This window comes from Bubalus kerabau, chromosome 9 (assembly GCF_029407905.1).
Source record: "Bubalus kerabau isolate K-KA32 ecotype Philippines breed swamp buffalo chromosome 9, PCC_UOA_SB_1v2, whole genome shotgun sequence".
NCBI lineage: Eukaryota > Metazoa > Chordata > Mammalia > Artiodactyla > Bovidae > Bubalus > Bubalus kerabau.
The window spans coordinates 89,902,947-89,917,458 of NC_073632.1; the positions used below are offsets into that span (position 1 = coordinate 89,902,947).

Below are 14,512 nucleotides of genomic sequence, written 5' to 3' on the forward strand. Positions count from 1 at the left end.
TTAGATCTATCTTAATCTAACACCTAGTATTATATGAATGTAAGCTGAAGATGTTTTGGCTTCTGAATGCAATAAGCAATTTAGAATCTCCAGATTTCTTCTATATATATATATTTAAGATGAGATATATTTTAAAAAATAAATACTATAAAATGTATGGGATCTTGGCTGTGCTACGTTATGCTGTGTGAGTAGTAATGTAAATTGAAGCAGGAGGTTGTAGTGATTTATCTCGTTGGTGTTCATGAAGTCTCTATGCATCTTTGCATGCCCAATAATTTGGGCACTTTGAGCAGGTCTGTATTGCCATCTCCATCACCAATGGAGTGAGTTTCAGTTCAGTTCAGTTGCTCAGTCATGTCCAACTCTTTGTAACCCCATGGACTGCAGCACGCCAGGCTTCCCTGTCCATCACCAACTCCTGGAGCTTGCTCAAACTCATGTTCATCGAGTCAGTGATGCCATCCAACCATTTCATCCTCTGTTGTCCCCTTCTCCTCCTGCTTTCAATCTTTCCCAGCGTCAGGATCTTTTCCAGTGAGTCAGTTCTTTGCATTAGGTAGCCAAGGTATTGGGGTTTCAGCTTCAGCATCAGTCCTTCCAAAGAATATTCAGGATTGATTTCCTTTAGGATTGACTGGTTTGATTTCCTTGCAGTCCAAGAGACTCTCAAGAGTCTTCTCCAACACCACAGTTCAAAAGCATCAATTCTTCTGCACTCAGCTTTTTTTATGGTCCAACTCTCACATCCATACATGACTACTGGAAAAACCATAGCTTTGACTAGACGGACCTTTGTTGGAAAAGAGTTTGGACAACGTTTAAAAAATAAGATGTGTATATAGACGTTCATGATGTGAGTTAGAAAGTAGTAGGTACTATGGGAATTGAGAGGAGGCCAGGATTGCAGCTGTCTCTATCTCCTGGTGAAGTCCAGAGGGGGAAGTGACACTGAAGGGAGGGGCTTGGAGCTGGGCTCAAGGGCAAACCTGGCAGGCAGTGCCCTTGAGCAGAGGTTCAGAGTGGGGCAATCATGCTGTAATTCTTGGAACAGAGAATTTGTTTTGTTTTGTGCTAGATGTGTGTATAGAAGTGGTAGAGAGTTAAGGCTAGAGAGGTGGTTTGGGGTTAGACCTGACTTTGAATGTTTGCGTGAGAAGTTGAGACTGATTTTTGCTTTATCATTCCACTGTGACTGTTCTTAGTTAGAGGTCACCACTGACGATTGCTTTCAAAAGGATAGATTTCTATTTTCCTCAGACCTCCTTACTCTGCAGCATTTGCCACTGTTCACCTTCCCTTCTCAAATTCTCACAGCCTTAGCTTCTCTGACCAGTGGTCAGTCTAAGATATCAATCTGATTTTGCAGCTCCAGTGCTTGCAATTAATTGATGATTTCCCACTGCTGTGGGGAGACGATGGGAACCCTGCTGGGCCCCAGCATACAAGGCCTCCCAGGCAGCGGTCTTCTCTACCTCTCAGCACAGCCTCTGCAGCTCTCATTCACTCCTTAGAGCTCCAGTTCTCCTGACTGCTGTGCTTTTCTCAGTCCTTTGCCTTCTCCATGTGTTGTTTTCTGGGCTCCAGATGGCCGTTTAGTAAGCCTTTGTGCTTTGTGGTTGAAACGCCCTCTACTTCAGAAAGCTTCCATTAGCCTCGATAGGCAGATTCCATATTGCTTTGACCATACCTCTGTGAAAACCCTTACTGCATTTACATCATTGTTTATATGTCTGCTGCCAGTGCTTAGAAAGTGAGGATGATTTTCCACTGAAGCCTGTGTTTTCAGCACTCTGTAAAGTTCTTGGCTTATGGAAGGAGAGAATGATGACTGGACAGTGGGGATGTGGAAGCACCATTATCAGAGCCCTCTGCACAGGGGATCAAGAGAGCCAGATGTGAGAGCTGTGTTCCATGATTTCATGTGTTTCTGAAAGACCAGTAGAGAATATTAATCAAAGGCAGTAAACTGGCAGAGAACTTGGAAGTTATAGTGATCTTTATGGAACAAATCCCATAAAATATTGATGTTTCATCCTGTGATCTAGAAACAATTTTACTTTCAGAAATTGTTATTGTAATATTTGAGAGGATAAAAATAACAGTTGTGGAAGGGATAGGCTACCCACTCCAGTATTCTTGGGCTTCTCTTTTGGCTTAGCTGGAAAAGAATCTGCCTGGATTATGGGAGACCTGGGTTTGATCCCTGGGTTTAGAAGATCCCCTGGAGAAGGGAAAGGCTACCCACTCCAGTGTTCTGGCCTAGAGAATTCCATGGACTGTATAGTCCACGGGGTCGCAAAGAGTTGGACACGACTGAGCAACTTTGACATGTGTATGTAAGGCATGATTGGCAGTTCTTATGTTTTTCCTTTATAAGTTTGCTTATTTTGTTGTTTTAGATAAATAGTGTCAGTGGGATGGGAAATAATGTAAAATAAAGAAAATTTAACCATTGCTAATTTTTCTTGTAAATTTGGGAAATATCAGCTAGTGTTGCTTTAATGAAGGAATAACTTGTTCTAACTGATGCAATATCTGAGTGGAGAATCCTTTGTTCAATCTACCACTGCCATAAAAAGTAACAGAACATCAGTTTAGTATAAGGCAGGTAATAATTTTCTCCAGTTTGATGGTAACTTTTTTGCATTGGTAGTTTAACAAAAGTAAGTAGTGTTTCTTAGAATCTCTTGTTCTTTCTTGATCTTTGACTATAAAAATGGCTGACTGAGTTGCAGTAAAGCTTGTATGCATCAAAATAGGCAAGCTAAATTTATTGAATATTTGATAGTGGTTACCTGCATAGACCTTAAAAGTGGGATTCTTCTCTGGTTGAAATAATATGGTTTACCTGGAAGTTTTTGTTTTTGCCTGGAACATTTGATTGTGCTATTTTGGACACTATTTGAGTAGTTAATTAGTAGATAATTATCAATTGGAGAAATTTCTAATATTGACTGTGTACACAAAAATTTGAGTGTGTTTGTGTGTGTCCATAATTTTGCTCAGCCTTTTCTTACTGATTCTGGAAGATTTTGTGTTCTTCTGTCTCTGAGATATAGGGACATTGAGAATATCAAACGATAGAGACATAAATATGAAAATTAGCAGCCATTTTTAAATATAAAGAATAAAATTCTTTAGTTTGGTCCTGAAACATATTGTCAGTGTCTAAAAATTATGTGTGAATTATGCTTGTGGTTAAAATTTGCATTATACCCTACGCTTAATATAAAAACAACAAATGTTATTGAGACTCATTATTTCTTTCTTAAATCTTAAGAATTTTTGTTTGGTAATCTCTGTCTTCATAGCACATTCATTTGATTCAGACTTATTTTTACTGAGTTCATATATGTGACTAGATATCCTGGATCTAAAATACTAATTTTAATTATTTCCTCCTGATAGAAACTCATAAATGTAGTGTACAACTTTTTCTCTTATAAAAGAAATGAAGGTTTTTTTTTTTTTTTTTTTTTTTAGAAATGAAGGTTTTATACTGTTTGTTTGCATTTACCTTTGACATTTAATAACCTCTGGCATTCTGGAGGGCAGCCTGAAATGGCATAGTTTTATCTTGTAGTATTTTCTTAGGTAAACTTTGACTGTAACCCCTAAAGAGAATGTGAGAGGGCCATAAAATATAAAAATGTCAAGAAGCATCAGCATTATACTGAGAAGAAAGTTTGAACTATTCTTATTTGGGACTTTATTTTCAGGGATTAGAAAAAGAACAGATGGAAATAAAACACCGACTGGATGAATTAAACCAAACTGGACAAATCCTTTTGGAGCAAATGGGAAAAGGTGAGAACGTTGCCTTTTAAAAAATATTTTCTTAGATGGTGACACTGAATGCTGTTTCAGTTCAGTCACTCAGTCATGTCCGACTCTGCAACTCCATGGACTGCAGCACGCCAGGCTTCCCTGTCCACCGCCAACTCCCGGAGATTACTCAAACTCATGTCCATCGAGTCAGTGATGTCATCCAGCCAACTCATCCTCTGTCGTGCCCTTCTCCCGCCTTCAATCTTCCCCAGCATCAGGGTCTTTTCAAACGAGTCAGTTCTTCTCATCAGGTGGCCCAAGTATTGGAGTTTCAGCTTCAGCATCAGTCCTTCCAATGAATATTCAGGACTGATTTCCTTTAGGATTTATATGGATATTTATATGGATAAGAGAACCCAAATAAAACTCTCATACTTCAGCAGGAGTTAAAATCCAGTTGTGTGGGAGATTTTAAAATCTCGTCCTTGGGGTTGCATATTGGAGGGAGGCAGTAAAAGAAAATGTTACTTTGGCAATGTTAAGGATGTGAAGTTACTTGAGGGTAAATTCATTGAGATTATTTGATTTTTGATAGCTTTCAGTGCATTACGTTGATTTAGCACAGGTATTTTATTTTAGTTCAATTTGACAAGGTATTACTTGTATTTGAAATTTGTATCTGAAGAACTTTTTTTCCCCCATAGACCCAGTGGCTCTGGAGAATGTAAAGATGAATATTTCTGCCATACAGTTTTGTATATGATTCTTTTTGGGTCTTGCTTTGAAAGGCTTTTCTTATAAGCCCTATTCTTTATTCCAACAGTAAGTGATTTGGAAGTCTGTTGTAGTTCTCCTTGATAAAAGCCAGAGACACCCAAAGCAGAGTTGCGAATATTAGTAGATGAGACTCTTCAACAATGTAGTTTTCAACCTTTTTATTTTTTGACTTCTTACTATAGAAAATGGAAATATACACAAAGCAGACAGAATAGTACAGTGCACCTCCTGTATCAATTATCCCTTCAGTAATTAATGATAGTCCACCATTCTCGAATTACCTGTACTCCTACTCACTCCTCATCCACCTAATCATTATTAGTATTTTCACATTTTTAAAGTTATATTGAAATATATGAAACTGTGTTGTTTTGACAAACCTACACACACTTATGAATATATAGAATATTTCCACCCCTCCAGAAAGTTTCCTGGTGTCTGTAATGGATCAATCAATTGCTTCCATCCCAGAAAACCACATTTTAAAACACTTTAGATTGTTTTTCCCTCTGCCTTTTGAAAAATACATCAATTTATTTTATATATATACTGAGGTCACATACACATACACAAAAACATGTATGTGCCCAGTATATATACATTTATTAATTATGCAAATATACCATTGTTATAAATTATTAGTACAGCTTAATTTCTTTCTTTCCTTCTCCCTCCCTCATTCCTTCTGTCTCTCTTTCCCTCCCTGTCTCTCTACTTCCCCTTCCTTCCAAGTAGAATAGTATTTTCATTCACAGTCCACTGTTAAGTGTCTTATTCCTGGGTGTGGGCACCCCACTTGAAGATTACTCTTTCAGGTATTTACTTGAAGGGACCTAGAGACAGAGACTGTAATTTCCTTTAAGATACTTCAATAATTACAATAAATTGTGTGTTAAATTCATGTTAGTTACAATCATAGATTCTTCACTTCTACATCAACATTTGAGCTTGGAAACCAGACTTTATCTGGGTGATGAGGGGGTAATTTCATAAGTCTGTGAACTGAATTAACTTCTTGTCTGTGTCAGCGTTTGGTGGGTATGGCAGATTTAGAGTTCAGAGACTCATAGGAAGACTACATAGGGAGGGAGGTGGTGAGAGGTGATATGTTAAAGCAAGAATCACACCGAATTGGGGAATGAATGGGAGACCTTGGTGTCTCCTGTCTTTTCCTAGTTTTGTGTGATCGGGCAAATCAAGTAACCCTTTTGTTACTCTGCTCCCTTGTCTAGAAAGTGAAGAAGTTTCGATAGGTGACTACACTTTTGCTTGATAAAATCTTACTGTGAATAGGCATTTTCTGTAATATATACTCTGAAAACTGAGTTCATGTAAAAGTGCTATTTGCAAAAGATCAAGTACAAATATCAGGGAATATATGATATTTTATAAAGGGGTGAGTTTTGTGACCTCATGTATACTTGTTTAATTTTATAGTGAATCTTTGATATTTTGCGTTACCTTTTTTTTTTTTTTTTTTTTAGCTTTGGTAGGAGTGGAAATTCATTCATTCCTGCAGGGCCCCAATTCTGTTTATTTTAAAAAACATCAGTCGTTAAAATTTTTTAAGATGGGGTGGGAAGCTTTGAAATGTGGACATTGATCTGAACAGAGTCTATATATTCTGGGTTTAATTTTCTCATTTTTGGGGAGTGTGTGCCTTTTGTTGCTGCTGCTGCTTAGTCGCTGCAGTTGTGTCCGACTCTGTACGACCCCATAGACGGCAGCCCACCAGGCTCCCCCCTTCCCTGGGATTCTCCAGGCAAGAACACTGGAGTGGGTTGCCATAGTGAGAGAATAAAAGTGATTTAAAAAATTTCCCACTGTCGTTCCATTTTATCCATTATTCTAATTTTATGGTGTTGCATTTTCCTTCTTAACATATGGTTAGTGCTGTTAATCCTACTGCTGTTTTAAAATCAGAGATGTTGAACAGAAATGAAAGAACAACTGGGTGATCCTCCCTGCCCTTCCTCCTCCTCAATACATTTGAAATAAATCCTGCTGCTGCTGCTGCTAAATCGCTTCAGTCGTGTCCGACTCTGTGTGACCCCAGAGACGGCAGCCACCAGGCTCCCCCGTCCCTGGGATTCTCCAGGAAGAACACTGGAGTGGGTTGCCATTAAATAAATCCTAGACCTTGGATAATCAATGTAGAAGTTTTTTTATAGAGTGTAAATTTACCCAGAGTCTGCCTATGTAAGGATGCAGATACATGATTCAATTCAGTTAGAAAAACACATCAAGTTCTTCAGTAGACAGATGTTCAAATAATTGCATCACTGGTTTTCTCAAACTAGTTTCATCAAAACATTCCAGCACAGTGCAGTCTGATAGGACCTTTCTATCTAACATGTGTGAATTATGTTTTGTGACGTCTCTTGTAGTGAAAAATGTTTTTAAAAAGTGAAATAATTTGTTTTGTTTGACTTTCACAACTGCCATACCAAACCTGGTTTTTTTGGTTTAGCTTATTTTATTCCAAAAGATCGTTAATTACTATAACAGGAAAGTGGGGCACTTAGATGATGTAGCTTTAATAACTGACTCCTGTTTGTCTGGCAAAGTCCTTGTGGCTCAGATGGTAAAGAGTCTGCAATGTGGGAGACCTGGGTTTGATCCCTGGGTTGGGAAGATACCCTGGGGAAGGAAATGGCAACCCACTCCAGTATTCTTGTCTGGAGAATTCCATGGACAGAGGAGCCTGGTGAGCTATAGTCCATGGGGTTGCAAAGAGTCAGACATGACTGAGTGACTAACACACACATAAGCCTATGGAATTTGATAATGATGAAATGTTTTGCAAACATTTCCCTGATTTTAATAATGATAGATTGAAAAGCTAAAGTCAAGTGAGAGTAAGTAGCCAGAAGACGTTATATTTTATCTCTTCTAGAAAATTAATACAAGGATGGGATATTGATTTTGGCTTTAGATCAGTCATCTAAGAGTTGGATGTTCTATAGAAATAGAAAAGCTATAACTCTGGACCTCTAGGAGCAAAACAATTGTTTTAAAAGACAGTGTATGGTTTTCCTTTTTTGAGATGTAAACTGTGCTTTATTTATTACTTTGATACTGGTCCAAACTATAATAATATCAATCTTAGAGGAGGGAGATTTAAATTTCGAGAACTGGTTTGAAAGGGCAAAGTGAATGGATGGTGAAATATCATCAGTGAATTTAAAAAAAATTGAAGATTTTTCAGCTTGCCTAGAACCTAAAATAAGTACCTCCTACCTATTTTCTGGATTTGTGGTGACAATTTTCCATCTCAGGAATTTTATTTGCCAGCTTAATTTCCTTTCTTGTTTATCATAAATTACCCTGACATGTAAATTTGAAGTGGCTGATGTTATTTCTTTGCCCACTTAAAATGGAAATGACCAGGCAGAAGCACAGGCTAGATTTCCATTGCTCAGGTAGTTTGTCAGAAAAAAAGTATTTTTTTAGTAATTTATTTAGTTTATGACCTGAATTAACAGGGATAATTGAACTTGAACTGGGGTGTGAATGTTTTGTCTAGGTGTGATATTGTATTATTTTTGTAATGATGGACAGTTTACTTCAGCAATTGACATGGGTGATACACCCACGTAATGTAATGTCACGTTTGTATTTCTAATTTTCAGTGGATGTGGTGTGTTACAAAAATTTTCAAAATTGCATCATCTCTGGATCCTAAGTGATCTTTTGTCTTACATGCCATTTTTCCCCCTTAGAGCTCTCATTACCCTGGATTTTGATGGCATATATTTACAGAGTTTTATTGCCCTCCTGCTTAAATAATAAAGATGTTAAGCCCATCTTTTCAACATGCATGCCCTCCTCAGGAGATAACATTTCTTTTGCAGATTTCCCATAATTTTCATAGTAATTTTATGACTTGATGGTATTTTATATTAAGGGAAAGACTATGATAAAGCCTGTTATTATATATAACTTATTTTTATGTACATTCTCTACCTCTCAAAAATATGAGACAAACAAAATTATAAGATGTCAACAATAAAAGTTTTTTCTTTTTCTGATATGTTTCTAAAGTAGATAATCTCAGCACTGCATTTCCTGGTCTATGTGTAACATTCCAATAGGTTTGCTAATGCCTTTTGCTGAATCCTGCCTGCTGGCTTCCTATTCCTGCACTTACCAGGTTGCTCCCAGCACTCACTAGGGGCTCTAGACATTCATTTTGCAATTCCTATGACGTGTGGTTTGGTCACCAAAGTCTCAAACTGTCTCCTCTTTTTTCTCTCTTTTTCCTGGTGACAGAGGGCCTACCTTCTGATGTCAGAGCCCCAGACAAATCCAAACACTTGACTTTATTTCTCAGACTCAGACTAGAAACTAGTAGAGCAGTAGGTTGCTAAGGACAGAACACACATCCTATAGAGAAGGCAGTGGCTGACACTCCACTGTTACGCTTTTTGATGGTCACCCCACTCCTGAACTGCTAGTATAAGCTCCCCCTCTCCTGTTTTTATCAGGGAATTAAACATAATTATTTTTGAGAGCATCATTTTAATGTTTGTTGTGTAAAAAGGAACTTAAGAGAGTGATCAGTAAATATGATACTGCCTCATTATTTTCAATGTGTTATAATGTTTACAGCAAATTGAAAACAAATTTTGTAATAATACCTAAAGTGTCTGCTTATTTTTTATGTCCACATAGAAGGTCTGCCTACCGAAGAAGTAAAAAATATTTTAGAGAAGGTATTATTGGAATGGAAGAATATATCACAGCGTTTGGAAGATCAGGCAAGAAAAATACAGCTGCAGGAAGATATTAATGCTTATTTCAAGCATCTTGATAAGCTCGAAAACACCATAAAGACAAAAGAAGAGTGGGTAAAACACATTGCCTCTTCAGAATCTCCCCAGGAGTCCTTGCCAAGCTTGAAGGACTCCTATCAGGTAAAGACGTAGCCATCCAGCACATGAAAGGGCTCTATGTCCAGTTCTGTATTTAAAGAAAGAAAGTGAAAGTGAAGTAGCTCAGCCGTGTCCGACTCTTTGCGACACCGTGGACTGTAGCCCACCAGGCTCCTCCGCCCATGGGATTCTCCAGGCAAGAATACTGGAGTGGGCTGCCATTTCCTTCTCCAGGGGATCTTCCCTACCCAGGAATCGAACCTAGGTCTCCCGCATTTCAGGCAGACGCTTTAACCTCTGAGCTATAAAAGGAATTGAGAAAGATAGTATTGAAGAATAGAAACACAGAGAATGGACTTGTAGACACAAGGAGGGTAGGGCAGGGTTGGGCCAATCGAGAGAGTAGCACTGACATATATACACTGCTGCTGCTGCTGCTAAGTCGCTTCAGTCGTGTCCGACTCTGTGCAACCCTATAGACGGCAGCCCACTTAGGCTCCTCTGACCCTGGGATTCTCCAGGCAAGAATACTGGAGTGGGTTGCCATTTCCTTCTCCTACTGTGTGTAAAATAGCTACTTCCCCGTGACTCAGTTGGTAAAGAATCTGCCTGCAATGCGGGAGACCTGGGTTCAGTCCCTGGGTCGAGAAGATCCCCTGCAAGAGGGAATGGCAACTGACTCCAGTGTTCCTGCCTGGAGAATCCCTATGACAGAGAAACCTGGTGGGCTATCATCCGTAGCGTCTCAAAGGGTCGGACACAACTGATCAACTAGCACTTTGACTTGCACACAATAGCTATCTGAGTTTAGAACAGGAAGCTCAGCTCGGGGCTCTGTGATGACCAAGAAGGATGGGGTGGGGTGTGTTGGAGGGAGGCTCACAAGGGAGGGGATACATGTATACATTAAAAAAAATAAAAGAAGATGCTCCTTGTATCACATGCTTTCGGTGAACTCTGCTCTGATTGACTTCCTGTGAGGATGTTCATCCTCAGCGAGTTGTGTGATCACATTTTCTCTTCGTAGCGGGAGTTGACAAACCTCCGTAGCCTCCACCCCAGAATTGAAATGCTGCGTTCAAGCTGCTCAGCCTTGAAGTCTCGGCCTTTCGCCCCAGATTTTGTCCAGCAGGATTTAGAGAGCTTGGTGGGCCGGTACCAAGCCGTGCAACAGGGTTTAGAAGAGCGCCACCAACAGCTCGAGAACGGTAAACCCACTCTTGCGTTTTTCTATTAGATGATTCCATCTTGCTTTCTCGGTTTGACTTAACTTAAAAATTACTCCCAATATTTAAACCTGGAGAAGGAAATGGCAACCCACTCCAATATTCTTCCCTGCTAAGTCACTTCAGTCGTGTCCAACTCTGTGCGACCCTAGAGACGGCAGCCCACCAGGCTCCCCCGTCCCTGGGATTCTCCCCTGGGAAATCCCATAGACAGAGGAGCCTGGTGGGCTGTAGTCCATGGGGTCACAAAGAGTTGGACATGACTGAAGTGACATAGCATAGCATGCATTTAGACCTTTAGTACACTTGCTTGTTTTACACCAGCCTCACTGTATTTTCCTCTGTGCCTGCCACTGTTCCACTTCTTAAAGTACATTCAGACTATTTCCTGGATTCACAGTTGCTTGTAAAAATGCTGACATCTTTCACATGCTATTCAGACTGTGTTAATGGGATATAATGATGTTTAGAGAGTTTTTTTCTTTTTAGGGTGTTGTTTCTCCCTTTCATGGAAGGAGGCCAGCTGATATCATTACTAACAAGGCTAAAAAGAATGATTGCTTGCTCCTGTTTGCTCCAAATGGTTAAAGTTTTAGCAATACCATCTCCTCTTTTCAAAGAAAGTGTTCCTCTTTCAACGTCGGAAACATTTTGAAGAATTTTTACCTTTGGATTAGGACTGGTCTGGGAAAGTTAATTCCTATAGATCTTTAAAACTCATTCCTTATATATTATTTTCTCCTTGGCTTTTAATTCAGGAATTGTGTTGCATTATGTAATACTATGGGGAAGGCATGCTAAAAAGCTACACGTTTAACCATACCCTTCCTTGAGGCAATTGTAGGTTATATAATGACGTATAAGACTCTGTATGTGTGCGTGGTGAGCGATTGGGTCATGTTTCCTTTCTTTTGGAAAGGCGTTTGGACACCATACTTCTGTTGACTGAACTCAGTTAATCTAGACTGTGAAGGGTTTGAGAGGACCTCCTTTTCAATTTGCTGTTATGAAATAGGCTTTTATTTTTGACAAGAGCAGTTTAAATGTTTATTCTTACCTTTAAAACAATTGGTAAGTTTATTTTTGTTTTTGATTGTGGTAACACATACATAACATAAAACTTACCATTTAAACCATTTTAAAGTGTAGAGTTCAGGAGTGTAAAATATATTCACATTGCTGTGCAACCCAGCCCCAGGACTTTTTCACTTTGTAAAACCGAAACTATATACCCGTTCAGCAGCAGCTCTTCATTTCCTCCTCCCCCCAGCCCCTGGCAGCCACCATTCTACTCTCTGTTTCCATGAGTTTGACTATTCTAGAAACCTCTCCTAAGTGGAATCAGACAGTTTTTCTTTTTTGTTGACTGCTTCATTTCATTTATCCTCAGAGTTCCTTTTTGTGGGTTGGGTATGTCAGAATTTCCTTCCGTTTGGAGGCTGAATAGTATTCTGTTTTCTGTAGACTACATGTTTTGCTTATCTATTCATTTGTAGATGAGCGTTTGGGTTGTTTCCACCCTTCGGCTATTGTGACTAATACTTCTGGTTTCTTAACTTTTGCTGCTGGCTGGTCTCAGCTCTTTGTGCTTCATATGAGCTGGCTTCCTCTCCGCTCTAGTGTTGCTTGTCTGTAAATGTGATATCAGTGGTTGAAGTACCCATCCCTCCAGCTGGCTGGGGCAGCCATTATTTCTCAGGGTACCTGTGCGCCTGGCTGTGGTGTTCTGTACAGCGTCCACCGCTCTGCGGGTGGTGGTCTGTCTACACACTTGAACTTAGAGGATAACTGGCTGAGGGGATCTTTGTCTCCTTTTATTCTTTGTGTAGCTACTGGGGAAAAGGAGATTATATGAGACAAAAGGATCATTGTAGTACTGTCTTCAGAGAGACATTTCATCATGATGAAATGAAGAAAAATGATGGTGGGTTACTTAATATTTCAAGTATCAACATCCGCAGGAATGAAGTCACCACTGTCTGACTCCAAGAAATGCCAGTGGAGTGATTTATTTGATCTCTAAGAGAGACCCTTTGTAATTTTAATTATGGAGTTTAACTTCTTGTGTAATAGAATTCACCTATTATATATGAAGATTAACAATAGATATAGCAATATTAATTTCCTAACAATAGTTTCTCAAAGTGAGTACTTTTCCATGAACAGAACTGAAGAGCCGACCTGGACGTGTGTATTTGGAAACATTGAAAACACTGACAGATCTGCTAAATGACTCTGAAAGTAAGGCCCAGATGTCTTTGAATGTCTTGAATGATCTGGCAAAGGTGGAGAAGGCCCTCCAAGAAAAAAAGGTAATATATGTTTTAGGCCTAAGTGGTCTAGGTTCATTTCTAACATATATATTTTGAAATGTTTTTTAAAAATGTATTCGTTTTGGTCAAAATTGATCAAACATTGCTTATATTTCTTGTAATTTGAGAGTTACTATAATTTAAGATCTCAGATACAAGATAGTTATTAAATGTTTTTAATAGAATTTGCTAAGTCACTTCTGTTGTGTCCAACTCTTTGCGACCCCATGGACCATAACCCTCCAGGCTTCTCTGTCCATGGGATTCTCCAGGCAAGAATACTGGAGCTGGTTGCCATTTCCTCCTCCAGGGATCTTCCCAACTCAGAGATGGAGCCTGTGGCTCTATGTCTCCTGCATTGGCAGGTGGGTTCTTTACCACTAGTGCCACCTGGGAAACCCTTTAATAGAATAAAAGCATATTTTCTCCTTCTATTGTGACTAGCTTAAAATTCTCAATTGGATAAAATATTTTTAATGAAATGAAGAATATCAATTGTGTTCTTTTTCTGTGTTGAGTGAAAATGCTTCCCTGGTCACTTAAAGCATGTGTCTGCACTATTTCATCAGATATAACTGATTCCCCATTGAGCCTTGCACACCGGGCCCTCACTGGGCCTGTTGTTCTGCTGGTTTTTAGTGCAGAGAATGTTGGGTTGGCCAAAAAGTTTGTCCAGGTGTTCCATAAGATATTACAGGAAAACCCAAATGAACTTTTGGCCAACCCAATATATGGTCTTGAAACCACACACAACTCATATAGGGAAAGCTATGACTTTTTTGATTATACTTACTGGTTTTTCATGGGACTTCCCTGGTGTTTCAGAACTAAAGAATCTGCCAGCACTGCAGGAGATGCAGCAGATGTGGATTTGATCCCCCAATCTGGAAGATCCTTTGGAGGAGGGAATGACAGGTCACTCCAGTATTTTTGCCTGGGAAATCCCATGGCCACAAAGATTCAGTCCATAGGGTCTCAAAGAATTGGCCATGACTGAAGCGACTGGGCGCATTCTTTTTTCATGGGTTTTTCACAATTCTTTTTTGATCAAATTCTCTTTAAAAAGTGATTTTGATTGTTTATAACCATTATTATTGAATATATCTTCACAGATAGATTATTATGTGTATTTTTAATCTTGAACTCTTGTTTTCCAGGCTCTTGATGAAATCCTGGTGAATCAAAAACCTACCTTACATAAACTTGCAGAAGAAACAAAGGCTTTGGAGAAAAATGTTTCTCCAGATATAGAAAAAACATATAAGCAAGAATTTGATGATGTTCAAGGAAAGTGGAACAAACTGAAGGTCAAGGTTTCCAAAGATCTGCATTTGCTTGAAGAAATTACCCCCAAACTCAGAACTTTTGAGGTAAATCTAAAGGCCACTAGGGGGTTTAGTTTATTACAGAGTAAAGTAGTAATTGTCAGTAAATATCTATTATTTGAGCAGTTTGCATTCTTTCTGGTCCCATGTTTGTTAATGTACTTAAGATGGGATATAAAATTGCATACTTTAATGGTGCTGGAAAACACATTTATCTCCTTTTGCCT

General features: G+C 39.0%; 1 protein-coding gene across 10 annotated transcripts in view; it reads left to right on the forward strand.

Annotated features, from left to right (window-relative positions):
- UTRN (utrophin) overlaps positions 1-14,512 on the forward strand; it is a 565,993-nt gene that overhangs the window by 159,755 nt on the left and 391,726 nt on the right. For all 10 annotated transcript variants that reach the window (XM_055535865.1, XM_055535867.1, XM_055535866.1 and 7 more), the window contains 5 exons: positions 3,723-3,810; positions 9,223-9,464; positions 10,450-10,630; positions 12,815-12,960; positions 14,118-14,330. In XM_055535865.1, coding sequence (XP_055391840.1) covers positions 3,723-3,810; positions 9,223-9,464; positions 10,450-10,630; positions 12,815-12,960; positions 14,118-14,330 — 870 coding nt within the window. The remainder of the gene's footprint in view (positions 1-3,722; positions 3,811-9,222; positions 9,465-10,449; positions 10,631-12,814; positions 12,961-14,117; positions 14,331-14,512) is intronic.